General features: G+C 43.5%; 1 protein-coding gene across 3 annotated transcripts in view; it reads left to right on the top strand.

Moving 5' to 3' along the window:
• Positions 1 to 26469, top strand: part of LOC146809468 (excitatory amino acid transporter 2-like) — a 968543-nt gene that overhangs the window by 438935 nt on the left and 503139 nt on the right. For all 3 annotated transcript variants that reach the window (XM_085616310.1, XM_085616311.1, XM_085616312.1), the window contains one exon: positions 3823 to 4006. In XM_085616310.1, coding sequence (XP_085472436.1) covers positions 3823 to 4006 — 184 coding nt within the window. The remainder of the gene's footprint in view (positions 1 to 3822; positions 4007 to 26469) is intronic.

Genomic DNA, 26469 nt, shown 5'->3' with positions numbered 1-26469 from the left:
GCTGCGCTACACAGAGACACGGGACACTCTGTTGGCATTAGAAGTTCAGATTTATTTAGCTGCAGCTAGTACAGTTATCCTAGAAGTACACAAAGTAGGTTCTCAGGAGACTGCCACTTCACTCTGTGGCGCATCAAGTTAAATACCATACAATGATACAATTATTAATAAAATGCCCTCCCAGAGCATACAAGAAAGAGCCAATAAGGAAAGTTGGAAAACAAGGTGGAACCAATAAGAAAGGTTTGAAAACAGAAGTGTCAGATAACTCGAAGAGACCTCTCCTCCAACTGTGTTTGTCATCCCACCCTCAAGCTAATATATTAACAGATTCATAACTAACTTGCAGGTGGCGAGGTACATGTGTGTGTGTTGGAGGACAGTCGTGAAACAAGAGAATGCTAGCAGGAGACAGTGAAGGCCAGTCGGTATGATAAGGTCAGGAAAGAATAGTGTGAGCCAACAGATAGTTGAGACAGGGATTTAGAAAAGCCAGACAGGGATTAGTGTACTCGGCTAGTTCTAACACCAGCTTTGCAAATAGAGGCGTATTTCGACACCAGGCTACAGAAAAAGCAGAATAGACTTTGTTCGCCGTGCTGCCTGAGTGATGGCAACACAAAATGGTGGCGGGCCACAAAATGGCGGGTCGATACGATCGTGATCGAAAATCGAAGTTCCTCACATCCAGGAGAAGTTAACAAAAAAAAAGCTCCACACAAAAGCGAATAAACACAGTAATTCGTCTATGGAAACTGATAAGAGCCCCTTTTTAAGTTATATTGAAAACAAGAGATTTTAAAAGCCTAGCACAAGCGATGTACAGATGAAACCTAAAAAGAGGTGCCTGCCATCGATTGGCTATCCTCAGGAGGCAGGCTCATCCGCCTTTTGAGGGAAGTGTCCTTTGTGAACCTTTAGATTGAAAGCTTCCTTTTTGTGGCAACCGCTAATGTACAAGACAACATAGAAAAGATGGAAACTGCAGTCAGAGGCTTCAAAGGAAATGAGTCAAAAACGTCACAGATCATTCAGCAGTGGCCAACAGCGGCAACCACAAGATAAAACGTGGGTGTGAAGAGGTGGGGATGTCTGTTTGGTGTTGGTGACCATGACCCGGACTCTGAGTATGTCAGAATCCGTGTACTTTTTATTGCCCCTGATAAACAACAATTCCCTGGGGTACGTTATGTATCAGGTCTGATAAATATCCCCTATTACGAGTTTCTGGGGAATAATATCCAGATTTTAGTGCTTATTACACCAAAATCTGCATGGTATGGGAAATACTATACACTTTTCCCATGTTAAATTTCAGTAGGCTTTACCTGCTGAAAGTTAACGTAGGGCGAGATATTTAACACCCAGGAATTACCAGATGCGGTAAATACCATGCACTGCATCATTCCAACCACTGCACAAACAGGGATTTATGCAGCAGTCGGCAAACACTAACAAACTCATAACTAGGGTTCATGAAGCAGAATGAGATGATTGAGACTGAGACTTCCTGGGCATTTGATGAGCTATGCTTAGCAATGTGGAAATCATGTGACAGCTCAGATATTGGCACCACTGGAATCATTGTAAGTTAACACAGTTGTAGACACGGCCAGGTCTGAGGGTGATGGGAGAGAGGCAGCTAAAATGTGTTTATGATGCAATAAACAATGCAAAGCACCGGTGAAGTTCATGTGAAGGAGGTTTGCGCTTACAGGACCATCACTGAGTTGACTAGTGCATCAGCTTTGGATCAGATCTGAAGTCTGCTGCAACATCTGTTGCACCTCGAACCTAGACTAGGCATGGTTCCCGGAAAAGCAGCATTAAGAATGAATTGTTTTAGTGCCAGTAGCACAGGTGGCACAGAGGGAAAGTAGGAACATTTCTCCTGTGTGGAGTTCCGAAGCCTAAAGTATTAAAATAGATCTAAGGCCATTGCTAAAGCCTAGCCAAGCCTGCTTCATAAAGGTATCCAGTTCCTTTATGTTGAAAAAACAGTGCATGATGAAAGGGAAATTACACCATAAAGGGAGTCTAAAAACTCATTGCATTTGAATAGGTGCTGTAAAAGGCGAGGAAATATTGGAATGTCAGTAGAGCGAACCAGCACTTCTTTGCCTGTTGAAGCAGGGTGTGAGGCATAGCCTGCGTAGGATCCATAGCAGTACACTGGCTCAGAAAATGTTGGCTGCACAACATGTCAAGGGTTGGATGAAGTAATTGTTTCTTTCTGGTGTTCTTGAAGGCGCAGCGACCCTTTGCAGTAGCCAAAGTGACAAACTGCCCAGTTCCAATATAAGATAGGTGACCAGTGCCCTCTAGAATTGGTCCTAAGGAGGAAATCTAAAGGCTGAAAAAGTCGCTTCGACAAGCTTGACACTTTTTTGAAAGCGAGGAAGATGTTGACGAGCTTCCCAGACAAATTTGGGCTTTTGACTGAAGACGTTGAAAAAATGTGCAAGGCACTAATTTCTTCCCAAAAATGGGTAGAGAAAAGAGCCAGTTAAAGAGACTGGAATGGAGGCGATTTGGTCTAGTGAACACGGCTGTCGACTTTGCAGCATGTGGAAATAGGTTTGAATCCTGGCTTCGGCTCAACACCCTGTGATTCTGAGCAAGTTGCTGTGCCTAAAAATGTGTTACATAGTCTGGTTGCATTGTAAAGTGCTGAAATGCCCCTGAGCCAGGTTCATGCTATAAAAAACTGCAAAAACAAAATAAAATGGATTTCACACTATGTCACAGGCACCAGCGAACTGGCATGAACAAGGAGCAGAACACCACACTTGCCATCAGTTTGGCCACATAGGATTGAAACAGAGCCAGCACGTAGCCACCGCCCACCAGATGAGACGTAAACAGTGTTTTGCATCCTGAGAAAGTATGGAAACGCATCCCCACCCACCCTGCCTTACCCTTACACCCCCTGGCTTGCCCACTCACAGGTAAAGAGACCTATGGTATCCATGTTGTGGAGACTAGACTGGTCCGCGGTGTCATCTGTTCAGTAGCAACAGGGTCTGCTAGCACTACTGGTACCACAAACATTGAGAAAGGCTTGTCCTTGGGGCTGGAGGCCATGTGATTTTACTGGACCGTTGACTGAAAGGAGGATATAAAATGGCTGGGCAAAAGGTAACCTCACTCAGAGGCTGGGCAGTGATAGAAATCCATGGTTGATTCTAACTCACTCTCTGATTCACAAACTAGAAAGGAATCTACTTATGTCTGCAATAAAGAAATTAATTCAGAAGTACCTACCCCCTATGGACTGTTCACCATCACTTCATGCTGTGTAAGCTTCAGGCACACCACAATAGTGTCCCCTATGTAAGTCCTTAGAATTGTACTGGTTTAAGCTGTGTGTTTTATATTTGGTACATAAAGAATAGTAACAGTGTGCTCTGTCTCTGTAAACTGACTAGTAACTTAGTCATTGTGATTTCAAAATACCGAGGAACAGCAAGGACCAAGAGAAATAAATTAATCAAATGCACATGCTTGTGTTTCAGGTCTGTTCTTTTAAAAACCTTAAAAAGGAGGTTTTTTTTATATTGCCTAATCTTAATTTTTTTTCCTTTTACACATTATTAAATATTACTACAGTGTGCAGATGTGTACTGCAAATGTAATTTGTATGTGAAGTATCGGAGAGTGAGAAACCTTTAACTGGTTATTTTATAGGTTTGAATTTTATCATGTGTTTTTTATTAATTGTGGTATTTATGTTTTGTTTTTATGGATTTTGGTATCAGAATAACATATTTCTTAGTCTGAACATACGATTTTAACAGATCCCTTCTCTTTCCTCAAATTTAGATCCAGACGGTGACCAAAAAGGTTCCTGTTACTCCATCTCCCCATGAACTACTCAGCCAAGCCAATACTTCTGAACAGCAGACAAACGCCTCCTTACTTAATAGCACTACAGCAGATGTGAATGATGAACCTGCTATGGTAACTCAGAAGAAACTGGAGTTTAAGGCAGGGATGAATGTTCTTGGTAAGGAACCTGATTAACTACTATTAGCTGATTCATTTAATGTGGATCATTTATTCAGTTGACATTTGGTTTAGAAATAATCTTCTACACTACAGTCATTAATCATTTCAGTGTTCAGTCTCCAGTTACCCAATCAATATAACACCCTCCATCATGTTCAGTACTCCACACTCGCGTACAGTTAGGGTCTATATGCCTGCCTCTTAAATTCCCCCATACTTTTATTTGTATCTTTTATTAGCAAGTAATTGTGTTGGAAATCACTTTGCATGTTAATACATCTGATTCAGAAGTCCGTGCATAACCTTTCACAGAGATACATATTAATACCACCTAGAAGAATTAATTGTGTTGAATTTTATTCATAGGTTCAAAAGTCAGCCTGATAAATGTACTATCAGGCTCTTAATTAAAAGCACACAACTGTTGTCCCCATGTCTTATTTCACTTTTGGTCATTTCTAATGGAGAGTTTTGTTTGCCAGCAAAAATAAAAGTCCTTACATATTATTGATCTTTCTTCTAATTCATAATCTAAGGCAGTGTGGCCTCGCGCACGTTGCACAGGACCAACTTACACATGTTAGGCCCTCAAGAGGGGGTCCCTCAAAGGGGAAAACTTAAAAGCCATCAGATCGAAGGAAGCCAACATATTGAGCTTCCACTCCAACTGTGCTCTCATTTCCAAAAGACTTTTGTACATGGAAATCCAAGAACAAGCATTTGCAATGCAATAGGTCTCGCATTTACACGAGTTTCAGCTATTGACATTGCAAATAACAATGTCATTTATTTTTGTTTTCATGTTTAAAACATAAATAAAAGGCATTGTCATTTACAATAAATTGGCTTAAACTCGCGTAAATGCGAGACCTATTGCATTGCAAATGCTTGTTTTCTTTACTTTCAGCCATGCTGCTTTGCTATTTGGATAAAACCCTGGCAAAGCCAATACATCTCACTTAGGCGAGACCTACTGGCTTTTTCTGTGCTCGTTTTGCCACTTGGGCCACCCTTTCTGTACTCGTCAATCAATAAATTATACTGGATTTATAAAGCGTTGCTAATCACACATGGGTTATCCAGGTGCTAAGGGTTGTGCTGCTTTGGTGGGTTCAGTTGAACAGTCATGTCTTGAGTGCCTTCTGGAATTCTAAGAGTGAGATGGAGGTCCGGAAGTGCAGGGGGAGGATCGTTCCAGGATTTAGGCGTGAGGTGGGAGAAGGAGCGTCCTCCACTGATGCTTCAGCAGAAACAGGGGTGAGGGTGAGGTAGAGGAGGGTGGAGCGCAGGTGTCTGGAGGGTTGTGGAAGTTCAGGCGGTGGCTGATGTAGGCTTGTCGTTGGTTCTGTAGAGCCTTGTAGGTGATGATCAGCATCATGAATTTGTAACAAACAAGTAGTTATAAATAATGATAAATTATACCCCAGGGATTACTCCCGCAGTTCAGCATCCACTGCTGTCTAGCTAAGTTCGCTCTCTACAAATAGCTTTACATATACATATGTACAGCTCCTAGTACCACACAATATTGGCACTTGGAATCACTGTCAAGAGAAAACTATGGTTCATTATTTCTTCATTAATTAAGTTTTGATTCGTCTACCTCGGAAGAATGAATAAATGAGTAGGTCCTGACAGTAATTAAATATATAACCTACAAGTTATGCACTCTGAAATCTCTTTAGTGACTGCATTAACTTATTGTGGGATGTCAATGCAAAGTAGAGCTCCTTTGCTCCAATAACTCCCATTAAAATAGCTTTCCTGACTAGTATAGACCTGACCTATAACCTGTCATGTAACCCCTCGTTGCTGAATGACAGACATTGCTTTTCGTGTATTTATTTATTTGGGAGGAAGTCGGGGGGGCAACTTCTATTCTGAAGATTAACCGTTGCTTCTTGCAAAGATGATTTCTGCTGTACAGGGATACTATTGGGAAAAAGTGGCATAGGAAAATAATTGCAATAAAAAGTCTATATAACTCAGCTGAGCTGCTGGGAGTTTCCATACTCCTCCCCATCCCTGTTGGTCACACTCAAGAAGCTTCCAAATGCACTCCCTCACAGCGGTATGAACTATAGAAATAAGAAATACCATAAGGGACCTGCAAAGATGCTGAAAGCTGTCAGCTTACTGAAAACCATGAACTGTGCGCATATTTCTCATACTTCTTCCACCCTTTCACTTCTAAGCACCTAGTCACCTTAACACTATAACTGCACCTCAGTGGCCATCACACATGACATGGAAATACTTCCAACACAGGGTCAAAAGAAAAACGAAATCCTTCCGCTCACACACCCTACACGGTGTAGCGTGCTGCCCAAGTAAGCAAGCGTTTCAGCACCTCACAAGGGTAGTAAACGCAATATAATTGTTGCGTTGCAATACAATAAGAGCTTAGAGGGTATTGCACCTTCTGCCTTCGGTCTAGGTTTGAAAGGAATGTCAGATATTAAAAACCTGCTGGTATGGTTCATAACACCCAGGACCTTTTATTGAGCAGAGAAAGACAGCCATAAAAAGGGAGCAATATTCCTCTCATACTTGTGGGAACCGGTGTCACTACACTGCTCCTCTAATGACAGCTACCTACTAACAGCAGAACTAAGGGCTGAAAATTGCATGGACTTACCCAAGGTGGGCTTCAAGATTCCTCGCTCTGTGTCTGTAGACTGGGGTAGGTGGTAGTCTCCAGGAAGGGGGATGGGAGCGGGGAGAAAGAGGTTTGGCCGGTGTCTGGTGAGGGTAGGTCCGCAGTATAGAGGAACAGGAGAATGGTCCAGAGAGAGCTTTGGTGGTAGACAGACTTAATCTCTGTGAAAGATGAGAAAGGCTCTAGGAAAGAAGTTGCAGGGGAGGGACGGGAAGTGGTAGAGTTCAGAAAAGACTACTGGTCAGGTCTGAGCAAGGGAAAGGGCGCAGAAAGAGGCCTGGTCAAATATGTGTTTGACTTGTGTAAGAATGTCTAGTTTTTGATTTGCATAAATAGTGTGCATTTCCAATGTGCGTGCAGCAGTTGTGGTGGTGGTGTATCGGTAACACTGTTGACTGGCTCGAGTAGAAGCCGCTGCCTATCAAGACCACAAACAGGCATCACAATACCCGGCTGCAGCGTCTCACACTCATGCTGTGAAAGCAGTGACACCACATGTGCAGCATGCAAAGCAGCATACTCACTGCCTGCCTACAGTCACTGACTTCTTTATCCATGTGGCTCTCCTGACCGTGACTTTACCCCCATGGACATCAGCAGTCCATTCAGTACCCATCCCCAAACCCCTGCCCACCTCCACAGAGCAGATGGCGCTTGAGAGGCCTTGATTGAACACTTATCTGGGAGAAACAGAGGTTCATAGGTACAAATGGTGGTGTGCAAGACTAACTGGGACACAGACAGGTCATCAAGCATGCTCATATCACTGGCAGGGCCGGACTGGCCGTAGCGGTCACCGGGCAATCCCCCGGTGCGCCGCATGGGTGGGGGCCGGTTTTGGGCTCCTGGGGGCCGTTTTTGTTGCAGGGCCGTTTTTGCAGCATAGCTGCAAAATCGGCCCTGTAACAAAATTGGCCAAAAACCGGCCCTGGCAAAGAGCTCGGCGGCACCCCCATCACCGGGGGGCCAGCCGAGCACTTTGCCAGGGCCGGTTTTGGTTTCCAGTCCGGCCCTGATCACTGGACACGAGTATAGACTACGCTGCTTCAACGATAACGTGGGAGTCAACTGCAGCATTCCCAGCAGCAAGCGTTGCTAATCCTGCTGGTGGTGTTGGTCTGCTTGTGCGATCAGGACGCACACCTGGTCTGTGTAGCCTGACAAGCAGGATCCAACTGCTGCCTGTTAGTTTCTTAATGAATTCTGTATGAAGAGCACAGCTGATTCAAACTAGGGTAGCTGCCAGGCACGCTATTTAATATCGCTCATCAGGAGCAGCAAAAAAGTAAATACAAATGCTGCTTGTTGTAATGTAAAGAGGTCCAGTATACGTAGTTTAGAAGAAGGTTTATTAAGGTCACAGGTAAGCTGTTAAGCAAGTCCAAGTATAGAAGATAGTATTAAGTAATTCCCACAAGGAGCAGCATCCTTGCTGCTCAGCTCACTCACTCCAACTGACACTCTCTCAACCACACCAGGGACTCCAGCATTCCATTGTAAATGTAAATGTATGGATACTTGTATAGCGCACGACTACCCGGAGGTCTCTCGGCGCTTGTACGAATACCGCTGTGGAACCCATCCTGGCTTTTCCCTGTGAGGCGTCCACTCCTGGGCACCCCCAAGGTGAAGGCCAGGCATCCTTAGCGTTGTGGGGGCCGTTGTGGAGATTAAGCAAGCTATTGCCCAGAGTTGCAGAGTGGGACTCCATGATTAGAATGGCACCGAGGCGAGAATTATCAGGTCCGTGGAATTTTTGAGCCCAAGACCCGCCGAGGTGGGGAATTGAACCCTGGTCCCGGGCTAGACCTCTGCATCAGGGTCTGCCGCTCTAATCATTGAGCCACACTTCTCATTACATCACATCCATACTGGATGAGCAGCAGGGAACAGGTAACTAAGGGAAAGGATGCATAGTAACAATAAAGTCACAACACTGCTGCTATGTGCGGCAGTCATGTTGGTGGGCGCTCCAAAACAAATGTACACAGAAGTGCAAACATAAGAAAGCAAGCGGCTTGGTAGCATCCAGCGGCTCCCGGGTATCAAAAAGTGAATTAAAAAAAACACATCCTTGAGCGGACAAGGGTGAAGGTGTGCAAAGGGTCACAATGAACGAGAAGGAAAGGGGTGTATTTAGGAACATCAACAAGCAAGGTGTGAAGTTGGATGACACCAAGAAGGTTTCCACATAAAGAAAAAATGAAAAAACTATATTATCGTCCATAAGAAACTCCAGCCACAGCCTCTGCCAAGTAACTCAGGTAACTGCCTTTCACAGCTTCAGCTTCAACAATAAACATTCTACTCAGAACTATCAAAGTGCTCAGTTCTCATCATGGTAACAGCAGAATCTCATAGAAACAGAAAAAAGTCAAAACCTAACCTAAATAAAAAGCAACATATTACCACACACTGGGCCCTCCTTTAAAAACAATGACTGGGCTACAATGGGGGAGGGAGACCAGTCAAGCAATGACTTTGGGGGAGGGGAGGAGGGGTGGAGGTGGGGGTAAGGTGGGTGCAGCAGCAACGAGGGAGGACGTGGGGATGAAAACTACAACGGGATAGCAAAAAAGGGGTGGAGGTATGCGGATTCGGGGGCACGAAAAATGGGTTGAGGTGGAAGCAACAATGGCGTGCGACAGGGAGAAACATCCTGCAAACATATGCGCTGTAATGAAGTGCTACATCTAATCGAAAAAATAAACGTTGGAAGTGACATTTCAGCTCACCAAAAAAAACACAATAGTACTGGAGCAGCGGACGGGCACTTATTCAATTGAATCAATCTGTGCTTGGTCACTGCTCCACAGCAAACGTCAGAACTGACGTTTCGGCTGCAATGGTAAATTAGAGCTGCTAGCTTTCAGTTAGAGTGAGATTGTCTCTGCAACTGCTTAGGTTCTTAGCTACTAGCAGGGCCGGCTTTAGGGCGGTGCGACCGGTGCCACCGCACCAGGTGCTGGCTTCCTGGGGGCGCCGTGTTTGAAAGTTTATTAAACTTTTGAAGCACCTGCTGCAGCGTTTCCTTCCGCCTGCAATTACCAGGCCTCAAATAAATGTCAAGAAAACTCGTGTGATTAATTATCTTCCTGGAGAGAGATCAGCGTTTTGTATAGTTGAGGTTTTGACTTATGTGAAATTAGTGCAAAGGGTTAATATGCCTGCTGCAAAGAACTTGTATCAAGTAGATTACATATGATGTAAACAGGTCAGCAGATTACTGCTTTCAAAAGAGACATCCTTTTGTTACTTGCAATTTATAATTTAAAGTCCTAATATACAACAGTGAGCTATTAACTTTCATCCCAGAACTGCATACACACTGCAAAGTATACATTATTAGAACATTGATTAATGATGCAAAAAGGGATAATTTGGCTAGAAATCGATTCTTATTATTAAAGAAAACTCCCAACTATGCTGTTTCTTTTTCGACTCTGCGTTTGTGCTTCTCCACACCAAGCACTCTTAAACTATACTGCCTACCAGTATGGGTGACATGTGACTCCTACACTTTCAGTCCTTTGGCTTAAGTAACATTTCCTATACACTGATTTACACTCGTATGATTGATTGTCTCTGTGTAATGTGTGTGTGATGCAAAGTGCTCGGACACCCTACACTGGTATGAGTGGCGCTATATAACTAATTCAATGCATCTGAGTGAGTGTGGTTATGGTGACTTGGTCACTGTTAAAGGGTGCTAGTGAGAGAATCCGGCACGACTGGAGTGGGGGGGCGCCTGTGCGGTATGTGAATGGGCCTTATGTCGTAGGTTTGTTGTTATACGTAAATGAAAGGACATTTATTCAAGTCCACATTTATGAACGTACTGGTCTACCAACTCTCTCCAATAGGAGCTGGCGCTGTAAAAAAACCAAACATTGGCCGCACGCACGCAAGTTTTAAAAAAAAAGAAAAAAAAAGACAAGCCCGGCGGAGCATGGCGCACGCGCGCTTGGGGGCGGGGGAGCGGACCCTTTGAAGTGCTCCCAAAAAGCGGATTGCATGGCGGCACGATGCGCGTGATTGCGCTCGTGCTAGCAATGCAATCCGCTTTTTGGGAGCACTTTTCAAACCCGCTTTCAATAGTCTCGCTTTGCGATCGCTTACGCGATAGCAAGGCGAGACCTAAAAATGACAAAGATTTCCCAGAATACTCCATGAAATATTTTGTTAACTGCAAACATGTGAAAGACGTTTTGCATATATAATTGTGCATGGCAACATATTAACACATTTGTGCAGCGACATTTTTTATTCTCATCATGGAACAAATGATCCCCCACCCACCCGGAAGGAACACCTAATCAAGCCAGTTTTTAGTGGAGTAGTGATGACTTCCCATCCCCAAAGTACCAAGGACCTTTCTCCTGCCCATCACATGAGAACATCTCTAACCACTTCCAGAAGGTGTGAGAGGTATGTTTGATAGTAATTCCAACGTTCTTTAGTCTGTGATGTTTCCAGAATTTAAAGGGACTACCGCCTAACGAAGTGATTCCACCTTTCCCCAACTTGAGGAAGAAAATGTACACTTGCATAACATTACACAATCATGGCCTAATTTAATGCATGGGAAAAAGGATTTAAAAGTGCAAATTCCCATTTGTGAATTTGTTGCACTTGCAAATCAACCTATTTGCTTGTGTGTTTTGCCCTTCCACTTGCAAAGATGTTCATTTATTGGACCCTATCCCCACACAGCAAAAAAACATCTGAGCCATGCGGAACAAAAACACCTGAGGAAATGTGCAGCAAGCACAGGAAGCAGCATCCTGTTATATTCAAAATACTGAAAGTTCACATGGGTTGTGGCAACAGAAGTCTAAAAGTATCCTTAAACCCTAAGTAGGAAAAAGCAATGTAAAGTTAAATTTCAGCAGCAAAGCTAGACACCTGCTAAGCAACTGATTATCTCATGCAAAACAACATCTGAACGGCCTTGGCAACGAGTGGAAAGATACAAGCGGGAGCTTCTGATGGATTGTCATCTACTAATTAGATGCTCACAATTAACGGAAACCCAGGGTACGCAAAGGCAGTGACAGCTCAAGATCTGGTTGAATTGGCATGAGGAAAGAAGGAACAGCTTGGTTTACAGAGAACTCTGTCCACATTCAGCATTTCTTTTGTAGCCTCGACTGACCAAACCAGACCAGACAATGTCGATGGCTGCACCACACTTTGTGCATATATTGTTTGTTCTTATGATTGACTTGGAAACTGTTTTTAAGGCTAAAGGGCAACTTGTTCCATCATCAAAGCATTCTAAGTTAACACAAATGTAATAAATGAAAGAGGTTTTTTTTTTTTTTGTGTCAAATGGTTAGGTTTAGTAATTTAATCAATACAATTTTATTTGACTTTCAAAGAAAATCATACAAGTACAGAATAAAAAGAAATTCATCATAACAAGCAAGTTTGAATAAATAATGAAAGACATCGATCCATACGGCAATAAAATCAGTCACGTTTTTTAAAAACAGTTCTTAAAAAATATAAACAAAGCATTCCACAGACAAATAAACAAATAAAAATCGAGTAGAGCTTAAAACCCCAGATAAAAATAGGCGACAAAAAAGCACAATTTGAGAGCAGCCAAAAGCTGTAAGTATAGGTAAGCAAGTCTGAACTTGTTAAAACCGCATGCAAGCAAAATATAGGCCTTAGATATTTGTGTCAGAGGGTGGAGAATTTTGGATATTAAAATATTACGTGCATGGAAGTACAGATAGAAATATTGTCCCAGGTGCATGGAGGAAGGTTTGACTGAAAAAAACAAACCTCCTTTGGGAATAACAGTTGGTGGAAAATATTCAGTCTCAGAAACGTTAAGAGGCGCGATGATGATTAGGCATATCCAAAAGGAGGTACCAGCTCCATTCCCGGAGTAGATTTAACCATGACATTACCCCGAAACGACTGTTTCGTTAAGACGGAATTCTCCCTTTCTGTAATCACCCTCTGGATAAAGACCTGTTTGACCCAAATTAGGTCCTTGTTTGTTATACCCACAGGATCAAAAAAGAGGTCTAGCTAGGCTTTATCTAGTGGCCGACAGTCCTGTAGGATTATCTGTCACTATTCAATCTCCAAATCACTCCCTGTGAGTCAAATCCCCTCCGTTGTTAGTGGTAAACCAAGTGGAGTCCAGAAAGTAAGCAGCAAACATTATTGCATGCTTATGACTGTTTAGGACCACCAAAACTCAATAACCAGAGCACTAAATCTGAACAAAAATAGCTCTGTGTTTTATGTAGAAATGTGTGTAGTTTAAGGAAAGAAACAAAGACAGAAAATAAAGAGTAGCTAAATGGTCCCAAAAAGAAACCTCACGCCAATACCCTGTGACAACGTGAAATATCATTACTTGCTACTACTTGTGCTCACATTTCTTTTTTATCCTTATACATAACAATACTAGAAAAAAACTCACTGGATTCAGTTTCACTTGGAAACGTGGACTCTGCCAAATGCTAAAATAAACTACAGAAAGAAGCCAGTGTAAAAAACTCGGAACTAAACAAGTGCCTCAAACTACATTCTACATACCTCCCGAGGTGAACCACAAGGACTGGACTGAGCCGTCCAGAGACTGAATGTTAAATACTAGCGTTATGTGAAACTGCCTCCTGATAAACAAAATGTGTCTGTAAAAATGAACCCCGTAACCCCGTAATTAGCTCATCTATGTGCTCAGCAAGTTAAGTGCTAACATAAGCTTAAATCCTGGTGGGTGCACAGCTGTCATTATTTAACAACTGCCCTTCATCGGATTCTCCTGGTTATAGGTGCTGTGGGAAACTCTGCTCAATCCCCGTTGGCAAGTACATGCACTTTTACAGCATTTTCCATGTAAGTATTTAAAACAAGCGGCCGTGCGGCTGCGAAAGTGATCGCGATCAAACATCAAAGTGAAAGTAATCGCGTCAAGCGTGGCGCGCGCGCGCACTATAGCTCTAGGCTGGCCTGGTAGCACTTTTTGGAGCCCTCTCAAAAAGTCTTGCCAGACCAGCGCATGCGCTGGGTCAGGCGAGACCTAAAAAGAAGAGGAGAAAGGAGGAAAACGGCATGCATCATGACTCCTGACATTACCTCTTCCATCAACATTATTTATCTTGACATCAGTGCTAGGTATTGTGCCTATCTTTTCACTGCAAAAGAAGGGATCCTTCTTAGTGGTGGCACAGAAGTATCAACATCATTTGATGTCCTGAAAGTCATTGACATCGAGGCACTCCTAGTTAAGAGTCATGATGGTAAATCACTTAACATCACCAGCATACTCAACATAGCATCGCTTGATGTAGAATTACTTGACCCAGTGCACGTCCTGTTGCAATTGCTACACCAATTGCCACCTGGACCTATGCTAAAACCAGTGCTAGTAGCCAAGCAAATATCCATGACACCAATAACAAAAAGGCTTCGTTCTTTGCAGCTTTCAGGTACACTTGCATGGCAACATATTATATACACCATCGTATCCTATTGGTTCCCCGTCCAGATCTTGTCCAGTGGACAACATTCCAACCATTCAGGATGTGCTATTAGGAGAAGCTTGCAAGCATAATATCCTAATGGAAGCCCCTTAATCCACAGTTCCTGTGATCATGAAGACCCACCAAACAAGGCTGGCCCTTGCTGAGACCTGTGTTACTTCTGGTACCAGGCTAGCTGGAGATTGCAGAAGAGAAATTTCTTATGTCTAATTCAAGGCCTTTGAAAAAAAAAAACCTCTAGCACAATACCCTCCTTTCCTTGGACTGGATTATACACCTGAATCAGTCATTGTGGCAACAGTTCCTAAAAGACATTCGTCTTCCCCTTTGAAACCAACGCATCCAAACCAGAAGAGCAAATAAATGCATGTGGTTGGCAAAAGATGTTTGGTACAGAATCTGCAGTTCTTACAGAGTTTAGCTCTACAATCTTTTTAGGAAGGTATGATTGAGCCTTATGAGAGAGCCTACAAAGGTTCGCAGAAGATCTGCCAAAGGCAAGATTTTAGTGAAGTGGTGCTTTCAAATCAGGTAATAAGCGCTGCTATTGATTCCTTCGATCTAGTAGTGTCAGGCAATTGTTGAGGTATCACTCTACCAAGCTTTACTACCCTAAAGCTTAAAGTCTAGTTTAGGATCCTTAACATTCCCTTTCTGGTGCTGTCCCTTTAGGACAGCATATAGAAAAAACAATGTAGCACATACTTTGAAACCTTGAAAGTTATTGCTCTGGAAGAACAGACGAAACAGTACAAATCACCGTTTAGGCAAAGAATCTGCAGTTATCAACAACATCACAGGACAAAATCCGCTCTATGGTTATTCCAGGCCATAAGGCAACAACAGCAAGGTCAAAGCTACTCATACCACCAAAGATGGAGCTCCAAAAGCAATGATTTACATTCTCAGTCATCCTCAGCATGAAAACCACCATCTAATACAAAACAATTACTCCTTCGTGCTCCCTCTCGCTGTACTTTACTCCTGTGGGGAGAAATATAAACCTGCATTTGAAATATCAAAATATAATCAGTAACAAATGCTTGCTGACACTCTGATGGTGCACAACAAGCAATTTTATCCAAGTTATGGCATTATAAATGGAGCTTCCTGCTCAAACGTTTATCAAAAACACATCCTTTGCAGGCTGTGGAACTCATCTAGTCAACCTATGAGTTCTAATTCCTTGGTAGGAGAAATGGAGTGTCCACATCACACCAACTTTCTGGAACTCAAAGCAGTGCAACTTGTGCCAATTGGTGTCTCTAATGACGGGCAAAATTGTACTTCAGACAGATGGAGGCACCTGAGCCAGGTTCTTTTTTCTGGTTGCTCAGAGGATTTCGACATGGTTCTTATAGATCTTGAGGGAAATAAAGGGTCTACTAAGAAAACCACAAATAGCTAATTGACAATGAGGTACTGTTGGAAGATTTCTCAGAATGGAGCTTCTCAAAAAGAGATCTGTTTGCGACATCCTAAAGCTTGAAATACCTAAGTTTTCCCCCTTAATATAGGACCCCAACTCATGGCAATGCTCTTTGGATGAGCGGGTAATAGATCTTTCTATGTGCTTTCCCCACAATGTGTCTGTCACCATTGTTGAGTTCAAACAGCAGTATTGTCAGGTTTCACTAACCTTGTGCGCAATCTCCAGTGGAAGCAATGTTCTTTTCCATTTCACTGTCCCTACCAGTTACCACATTCATTAAGATAAGGGAAAGGCATAAGAGAGAAACTAAAGACACAGGATTCCACACTCTGCCTTGAAACCTCCGAGTTAAAGGGAATCTGCAAATAGTGGATCTATACAAAGCAAGCGATGTCTAAAGAAACTTGTTATTAGAATGCTAAACATAAGTATAATTGGTACAAAATACACCTTATTCCAGAAAATTGATAAGTAAACATAAATATCTTAAAAATACATATGCATGGACAACCCTCACGGTGTTTAGAATACCTACCTCAAACTGTGTTATGTATGGTCTTTTGGAAGATGAGCATAATTCTACTTGTAGAACTGAACTATAAGAAATACCATTGCCATTCTGCTGTTCCCAATTCTTCGCAATATATACACAGACTGGAAGTCTAATACCTTGTACAGATTCCATCCTGTACACTTCCCCAGTGAGAGTGCAAATAATTAGAACCCAATCTTAAGGGTTCAAATAATGTGCAAAGAATAGTTCAAAGTTTGTTTTCAACCATACATGACTGCAATATGCTTCTCTATTATCCAAAACGTCCATAGATCAATCCGTTAGAAAGCAGTAGGTTTTGGCACTTGAAATCAAAAAACCATGTGGCATGGTCCTTCAGCAGCAACATTGTTGAATGATTGTCTAGCAAAAGACACCATGTACCACAAGTAAAGTACAACTAAAGATCCAAGATGGCTGCCTTCGCTCTACACTCAACTTTGTGGCCTGCTGGGAATCATAGTTCACTATCACTGCTGCGTAGTGTGGCCTCGAAGCATGTTCAGTCCGAATCCAGTCAGTGCCAGTGCACTGCAATCAATGACCACCAGCCCTTCCTTCTCTGAAAAGCTCACAGCATGAGCGGCTTCAAAGAACTGCTTCCCCAAACATGCAATAAACAGTACTTCCAGCTCTACTTTGTGTCAGGCCCTTTCAAGCCAAGATGATTCTCGTTATGCTGAGTGACCCAGACAATTGTAGTTCCCTTGTCTACTTCAGATGTCAACAAAACCACACAGGAGGCCTCCATAGAAACTGAGCATGTTGCCCGGACTTCAAACCCCACTGTACCATCTTAGCTTGACATGCTTGAGTTTTCCTGCACTCGGTGAGCTTCGGTGCCGATGCATTGGTTTCTTTGGATTAGAGCTCCAAACACTCACTCCCAAAGGTCCAGGACTGGATTTGGCACCATTTGGCAAAGCAGGTCTCACAGCAGAGGAGCCCTGGTGCTGGTAGCAAGATGCAGGTGAAGTTTTTGATATCCCTGAGACTTCAGAAACAGGATGCTAGCTCAACACGTCCTTGGAGAACCTTTAGAGATGCATGATGTAGCGAGTCAAATCCAGTTGTCTCACTCCCGGGCAAGAAGCACTGGGCCAGCACAGCTAAACAAGCAGCAAAGTGGTAGTCCCTCTTGGCAGTACAACAGCTCTTCTTCCTGGCAGAATGTCCTCAGTCCAGAAGTGTTCTGAGTATATGGTGTCAGAGGTCCCATACTTATACCCATTTTAGCCTTTGAAGTAGGGTGACTTCACAGAAAGCTCTTTATAGTGCACAAGACTGCCCTTCCTGGCCCTGGCTCCAGACACCCTAAAGGGGGGTAGGCAGCACTCTGTGTGGGGACAGGCACGGACCTATTCAGGTGCAAGTGTCTGCTTCTCCCACACTCTAGCACAGAAAGACCCATCAGCCTGGTGTTGGGCCATCAGGATATGCAAGGCACGCCTTAGCTTCCTTTGTGTGTGACTGTCTAGAGTGAATTCACAAAGCCCAGCTGCCACCCTGACACAGACGTGTATTCTATGGACAGGCAGAGATACAGAATGGTTCAAGTAAGAAAATGCCATCATTCTAAAAGTATACAACAACACACATGCCAGTACTGATAATCATTACTCATCACTCTGCATGGTCACACATGTCACTTACTGTGAACATTTGTTGGAATTTTTATCCATTTTTCGTATATCATTTTCTCTTTTCACATTTTGTCTACATTTTTTCTTTTCATAAACCGTCAATTTCTCGATAATAATAAAAGATCGTACAAAATCCACAGACGAAGATAACACGAATATGGTAAATTAAATTGCAGATTTTTACACCACTACATACATTGTCAGACAAAACATAAACAATACATTGACAAGACACCTACTTACAACACACAAGTGCAATAAGCTCAAGCTTATTTAAGAAACACGAAAAAAGAACACTGCCCTGTATGATTGTAAAATAGGCCCAACCTTACTGATTAAGGGTCAAATCCTTTCTTGTTGCAAAACATTCTAAAAGTGGTATTTTCAGACCCGCAATTTAAAAACCAACTTCACTAAAAGATGTGTTTTTAAATTGTGAGTCCAGAGACACCAAATTCCAATTTTCGATGTGTTCCTAATTGGAAGATACACTTGTAAAGTGTTACAAGGCAGCTTTAATGGTAACCTATGGGAGAGATAGGCCGAGCTGTAGTGAAAAACGAATTTAGCAGTCTTTCACTACCAGAACATGTAAAACCCAAAAGTACATGTCCTACCTTTTAAATACACTGCACCCTGCCCATGGGACTATTTAGGGCCTACCTTAGGGGTGCCTTTCATGTAATAAAAGGGAAGGTTTGGGCCTGGCATGTAGGTGAACTTGCCAGGTCAACATGGCAGTTTAAAACTACCCACACAGGCTCTGCAGTGGTAGGCCTGAGACATTTTTTGAAGTGCTAATAATGTGGGTGGAACAATCAGTGCTGCAGGCCCACTAGTTGCATTTGATTTACAGGCCCTGGGCATGCACAGTGCACTGTACTAGGGACTTATTAGTAGATTAAATTTACCAATCGTGGAGAAACCAAATGGCATTACATTTTGGACACAGAGCACATGCACTTTGGCTCTAGTCAGCATTGGTGAAGTGCCCCAAGTCCTAAAACCAGCAAAAAACAAAGTTCAGCACACAGTCAAAAACAGGTGGTCAGAAGCAAAAAGGAAAGGGAAGCCACAGCAAAAGATGCCAGGTCTAACAGGTGTCCCGCCCCCCCCTCCCCCCGCCTCCACAACAGAAAGTGGGAGTACTACTCCAACCTCTTTGGAGTTCTCGTCACTAAGGTTGGAAAAACCTGGAAGGACCATCCGCATTGGCGTTTTCTGACCAGGACGGTGTTCCACCGTCCTGGTCCATTCCCTGTAGTGAGATGGTCCACCTCAATAGTTTAGGATTCTCACCCCTCATCTGCATTAACCATCTGAGGTGCCTGTGGTCTACAGAACCTGGAGGTGAATCCCAAGCAAGTAGGGTCTTAGCTTCTTCAGTGCCCAAACCACAGCAAAAGCTTTCTTTTTGTATTGCGCTTCACCTCTGTTACCTGGGAAGTAACTTCCTACTGATGAAGGCTACAGGTTGATCTAGGCCCTCTTCGTTTAGCTATGAAAGCACAGCCCCCATGCCATGCTTTAATTTTTTTTTATTTTTAATAAGTCTGCACCCAAAATTTCTTGTAGAAATCAGGAGCCTTGAGCACGGGCACCGTGCTAAAGACTTCCTTCAGGGTGTCAAAAGCAGTCTGGCACTCCTCTGTCCAGATCACCTGACCAGGCTGCTTTTTGGAAGTCAGCTCAGCTTAGAAAAATGGCAATGCTCCAACCTCCGACGACTCTGAAAATATTACAATCCATTTTAGGATTTTTTAATTTTGGCAGAACATACATTTTAGATGACACGGAAAGAGTGAAAATTTTCTATGACTTAATTAGACCTGATTTTTCAGTACATCATTGGGCACAGGAACATGCAGATATTCTGTGTTACGTACAAGCTGACATGATAGCTTCCAAACATTTACACACGTTAACACAACTAACCTTGTGATCCGCGTCGTCCCTGTTCCAACTGGGTACACGTATATCACGTTCAATGAAGGTGATACATTCTGTATAGCATACAAATCACATTTGTACAAAAACGCTGAAATGCTTTTGCACCAACTGAGAAGATACTCACAGAAGGACAACCTGCTGTAGTGAGAGAGATAGTACTAGCGCAGGAGAAACGCATAATTGTCGTGGCCCCGGTACCAACCTTAGAGGCTGTTACAAAGGCAAGCATACCAAATGTTAAATCATTACATCCTCAATGGATTCAATAGGCTAACTCTCTCACTGCAACAGATGTAGATTAAAGATTTGACTCTACATTACAAACACAAGCATTCATGCAGTACAAACAAGAATATCCTGTGCCGAATGAAATAATTCCTCTAGATCGATATGACTATCATTTATGCTCAGCCGGCCGTAGGAACGAAACAACAATATTCCAGGTCATGCGCAACATTAAAAGGGCGCATGCAGGACGGAAAAGCTCCTTCCTGGGAAAACACACACTCAGTCTCTAGGGGGCTGTACGGCACAGCAGGTGGAACTAAAAGCCCTGATACTGGGACTACAAAATACGGATCGTGACACACCTACACTCATATTGTATGATTAATTTTACTGTGTCCAGTTATATAATGTGTATTTACATTCTTGGGGCCAGAATGGATTTTGGGATTACAAAGGTTGCACAGTAAGTACAATATGCTTTGGGAACGTGTGGCAAAGCTAAAAGAAAGCCTGCCACTGGCTCATGTTATTTATACATTGAGTCATCAATATGTTGGCGTTCCTGTTGAAGAAAATTTAACTGCGGATGAAGCCGCCAAGGCAGCAGCACGCACTGCTGCCATTGCTGCAATAACTCGTTCCAGTACGAGGATAAACAGAACAGCTATGATAGATGCTAATGCCACACGCAACAGCTCAGCTGTCATGATTCCACGAGCTGCCCGCTCCTCGAGGACGAAGGTTAGCGGTCTAGTACATGTGGGACAACACGGAAGGTCGAAAGACTCCCTTCCGGTTGATCGCGCATGAAAGCCGGGAACTCCGGCGAATACCCGCTTTGAATTCTCATCATCGCCAAGGACGGAGAGACGCCACTCCGGGGAAGACAACCAACCGCCGAAGAAGGGACGCTGCTGCGGATTCCCAACGGCCCAGGTACTGTCTGTAACCAAAGGCGATTCTTGGTAGGAAAGACGGCGGGTTCTGCCGTCACAACCCTACGCACCTTGCTTGCCACAGCACCACAGAAGGTGTGCGGTGAAGTTACCCGACTTTATTATTTGCGCTAGAGCGCTTATTTTGTTTGCATTATTTTTGGTTCCTACTCGGACCCAGCAGGATTGGGTACATTTATTATTTGCGCAGGAGCGCTGGTTTTGTTTGGATTATTTTTGGTTCCTACTCGGACCCAGCAGGATTGGGTACATTTATTATTTGCGCAGGAGCGCTGGTTTTGTTTGCATTATTTTGGTTCCTACTCGGACCCAGCAGGATTGAGTACGTTATTAGTTGCGCAGGAGCGCTGGTTTCGATCTTCTTGTTTTATGGTCTGTGGAGCTGTACTTTAACCCAGCGGACACTACCCACCCAGAACAGGAAGCGGAGGCCAGGCTCTCTACACCTTGTACCAGGTAAACCAGGGTCTCATAGACGGGGCACGACACGGAGGTGGAAGGAGAAGGAACGGGGCAGGAAGATAATCGTGTTCCCTTCTCTCTCTCACAGCATGGGGTCCAGCGCCTTCTAGACTTGCGCCTTTCTGGCTTCTACCCCAGGTACCCCCTTATCCTAGACGGTGCTCGACCCTCGAATAGGGCAAGGCGGGGAACGGGGTGGTAGTTCGTTTTCGTCCCTGCAGGAACAACCCACCAAGCAGAAGGTAAGTCTTGGGGGGAGACTCTGACATCAGCCCTGCCGAAAGGCTTTCCACACAAGTACTCCCACAAGTTAGATGCACAAAACATTCCGTATGCTCAGATTCCAGGAGTGGGGGATAGAGTAATACCAAACACTGAACACAGATTGGGATTGATACTAGCTGCACATGAGGGTCTAGGCTCAGCACATACATGGATCACGGCTACAGTTTCACCACTAAAGCAGCACTATTGGTGGCCTGGTCTTACAAAACAGACCAAGGACTTTGTCCTCAAATGTGACATCTGCCAGCAGATGAAAGGCTTCACCGTAGCACGTCCACCACAAACACCTTTACTGATCTCAGACAAACCTCTTGTGTGTGTGTATATTTGGATCACTGCTGCCCCTTACAATTGCATGGGGCATATAAGTACATCTTGGTGGCCGTAGATTAATGCTCCAGATTCCTGTGGGTTTGGTCTCAGTGCTCAGCTGACGCTTGAACTGTTATACAGGATTTGCGAGTTTTTTATCACCACATACACAATTGGCACACTACATTCCGACCAGGGTCCGGCGTTTAGCTCTCGGGCTTACAAAGAATTCATGGGAAGTTTAGGTGTGGCCTTGCGGTATTCCTCCCCTATCCTCCTGAGGGAAATTTGGTAGTCGATGGGGAAAACTGTGACTTAAAGCAATTCTTAACAGCAAGGGTATTAGGCTCGGGTGGCAGTTGGGCCAATAACCTATAGGGGGTCCTGAGTGCACTTAACAACATGCCAAGAAAATCCCTAGGGCTTCGTACACCTTATGAACTCCTGTTTGGGTTGAGGATGTGGGTACCCGACCTCAATAGTGTCAGCACGGTGGCGGCTGAAACCCCATTTGACAACAATGATTGTTTGGATGTTTTACAGGACCTTAAAGAATACAGATCTTTACAAAGCAATGTCCAAGAAAAATGCACCACCACTAGGGAAGTAAAAACGGTATCGGCAAGACCTGCCTGGGTCCCGGAAGATTGGGGACCTGGTCAGAGACAACATTTTGGATAAGAAAGAATTTGTACTGAGGGTGTGCGGTAAACTCTACTCCGCCGGCGGAGTTTACGGAGTTTTCATCACTCCACACTCTGCTTTGAGCGCGTAGTTCAACAACTTTGCCAACTGCTGGCGGAGTGGAGTTTACCGGTGAACGTTCGCCGCTCACCCACTCCTAATGAAGAGCCAGGGCTGAGTTTGCAACCTAGACCACTAGTTTGCAAAGTCAGCAGCTTAGCCACTGGACCACATCACGCATCACACATTTGGCAGCTATAAATCAGTGGGGATTGTTTCAGAGGTGCACTCCAGATAAATAAATATGTTCAAGTATATTACAGAGACTCAGGGCTAATGTTTGTCAGAGATTGGCAGTCAACATCTCTAGATTGTGCTTTGCAACCCAAGTTAATAGTCACGTATATCCATGCAAATCTGCCCCTTTGACTCTGCACACCCCTTTACCCTTCAGGAGGACTCTCTGCCAATCACTCTCTGGGTTTAGACCCAGATCTCTGTTCTGGGTGAATGTGTGACATTGTTCTGCATTCCGTCCATCAATTGTTCTTTTTGCATTCATATTACTATAGGTTTGCACATACACTTGCAAAATATGCTAACAAACACCAAGCTGATATACTCTGCTTCCTTTATTTGCCAATTGTCTATACAGGGTTTTGACTTTTGGAAAGACACAATAGTGACTAAATCTATATGGGGGACAAAAAATTCAGGGACCGGAGGCCTTATTTAGAGCATGCCCCATACCATATCAAATGATTTCCCTGAAGAAAACAGTGCAACAAAGTTCATGTCTTGCTTAGCAAAAATAAAGTATTTGAACAAATTGTGTATTCCAACTTTCTCACGCTTTGAGAATTGGCAGCATTTTACACACTTTAGTGAGGATACACTAGATACCATGATACGTAATGGTTCTTTCATCATCAGACCCCAATTGGGAGGGTTGGTCGGTTTTGCCTGTGGACACAAACGGGTGTCAATCTAGATTCCTGGGTAACACGGAAGGGTTTAGAATCAATAGGCCTGATCAACGATATGTACAAACGGAACACTCAGGGTGGTATTGGGAAGTTGTTGCCTTGATTGGCTAAAAACCTCAACACTTTTCCAGGTGAAGCAACACTTGTCACTTCTTTCGGATGACATGGATCTCAGGGATTTTTTATTAGGTCCCCGGGCCTCATGTCAAAAGCGCTTTTTGTTCGGAATATACAATGATTTATGGAACATTTCTCCACAGGAAGCTGCTGAGAGATTGCACGAGATTGATAGGGTTAATTTAGAAAAGGTTTTGGCTGTGGTTGACAACCGTATGACCACATTATCATTCAGAATGTATTCACTGGGCAACATAGTGTTTTCCGCAATTGACATAATACAGCATCACATGTCTAGTTTACAACATGGACAAACATTACGTTCTAACCACGTGCCATGGCGGTACATCAACAGTCCAAATCTGTTCTCAGCCTATGATCTACCAGAAAGACAGATAACAATGGCACATAAAGATGCGAAATTTACCAAATTCCACATTGAATAATTAGACCAATTACCTTTCACCGTGGCCGAGACACCTTCCACTGACTGCATAATCCATGGTTACATCACCCTATCGGTCACGACATTCCAATTCCAATATTGTCTCCTATACCAGCAGGTAGGCAAACATGAAGTGCTAAGGGGAATGGTATGTGCCTGAATATTGGGGATTACCATTCAGGTTTCCATGCAGGAATGGAGATAAGGAAGTTTTTCTTAGTGGCTCTGACTGTGAAGGTGCCTGAAGTGGCTCCTTGGATTGCAAGGACATTTCTAGCCACGGGGCATGCAATGCTTCAACTGAGAACTTGTCTTGTTATCTGAAGGGTTCTCCAGCTGCCGTGATTCATCCAGTATTCAGGCTGCTCTCAAATGGCAGCTTTTTGATGCTGAATGATCAAGGTTGCTGGCATCACTTATCTAGTGACGATTAATTCCATAGGCATTTGTTGTACAGAAGTACTGTTTCCACCTGCCTGCACAGTTAGGGAGGCAGCGCTATGGCCTTCAATATATATTTTTCCAACATAAAACTTGATTCCCTAAGCAAACTGAAAGCCATGCTTTTGCAAAAAGATGAGGCCTTAACTCAAGCAAAAGAGACATTTGATCTCCAGGTTGCAAAGTCTGAGATACAGACACTGCCCCACACTGACTTCCTGCTGCATTTTGGGGAGCTGGTCTATCATATCTTTAACATGTCTGATATGAAAGGAATAGTGCACTTTTTAAAATGTATCGGCTCTGGTTTGGTTAGCACCTTTCAGACGCTTTTCTGAGTTATTCCATTTTTGGAGGGCTCCCGCTTGTCCTGCTACTTGTGACGGGAATACTTATTTTATTCTATCTGCTCCGCAATGGATAGCCCCATTCAAATCGGAATGGAGACAGAACGCTAGTGCTGCGCTGCCGTGAGTGCATTGTACACTGCTTCGGCACACTTCGGCTTCAAGAACTAAACGAGCATTGATTCTTAGAAACTGTATTCCTCTGCCTGCTTTGCAGCCACAAATGCGTCCTGTATATATGTCTTGGATCAGAATTGGTTGCGCCACCAGACAGTGAAATACTGATGGACCTCTTAAAGGCCCAAGCGTATTGCTGTCCCCAGTGTATTCCATTGATAATGAATGCTGTCTTAGAGCCATCCTGTGATGCTTCAGCTCCTAGTGATGTGAACAACGGCTCTGCGGAAAACTTGTGGGATACGCCTCCCTCATCGACTGCTGTGGGAATTGGATGGAATAAACTTTGCTCCATTAACATGCTACAAGGTGCTCCTCTGGGAATGAGTGCAGATGTGGGCAACAGCACTGTTGTGTCTACCACTTGGAACACATAAACAATGTGCCTTTTCCTTGTGTGAAGAATTCAGCCTCTTTTTAAAACCGAATGTACCAAAATAGCTTTTTCTTTTTCTTTTCTAGTCACCATTGCTTTCGGAGTGCTTGGGATTTTTATTAGAAAGCCCTCTTTTAGATACTTTAAAGTAGTCAGTTTTTAACTATTTTTAGAATTATCTGATTATTTTTAGATAGCATTTTAGATATTGACCCTTAGTATGAGGAGTGGGTGTTATATTCCAGAGTTAGGCCCATATAGCAAGGCAGCTTAGTTCTTACATTGTCCTCTCGAATTACATTTTCAGCTATGATCTTTTGCACATATTTATGTGCACGACAATGTTGGATTAATTTCCCTGAAACTAAACTTTTTTACACATCTAGGTTCACACAACATTATCCCAACGGCCTGAACATCATGTACAAGGTCTCGTTTTGGATGATGTACAAATATCATCGCTTTCATCATTCATGGGACTACAGGGCCGTCTACATATCCATAACATCACTAATCTATACGCACATCACAAGACTCCTTTTTTTCCTTTTTCCTCTTTCAAAACCTTTTTAGTTTTTTTTTTTACAACAATCATGTCTCAGTCTGGAAATCCATCAGCTGTACCTGCAGTACTGGAGTTTGAGCAGGAGAAGTTGGAAACCTACACAGTGTCCCAGCGCAAGGTTTCTGCAGAGAGCTCAAATGTTGTTTTAAAGGCCTCAATAGAAAGGACGAGTTTCAAAAGGCGCTGAGGGCCTGGTTAGTAGCCAGGGATGCAGCTGTACACCCAGAGGATTAAAACGAGGTTGTTTTGGAGGAACCAGTCTTGCATCTGGAATTGCTGAAAAATCCGGCATTGCCTGTGGGATGGGGGGGCCAGCCTGAATGGTGAATGAG

This window comes from Triturus cristatus, chromosome 7, assembly GCF_964204655.1.
Source record: "Triturus cristatus chromosome 7, aTriCri1.1, whole genome shotgun sequence".
NCBI classification, from domain to species: domain Eukaryota; kingdom Metazoa; phylum Chordata; class Amphibia; order Caudata; family Salamandridae; genus Triturus; species Triturus cristatus.
Note: the sequence above shows the minus strand (reverse complement) of the source record. Positions and strands in the feature narration are given on the sequence as shown.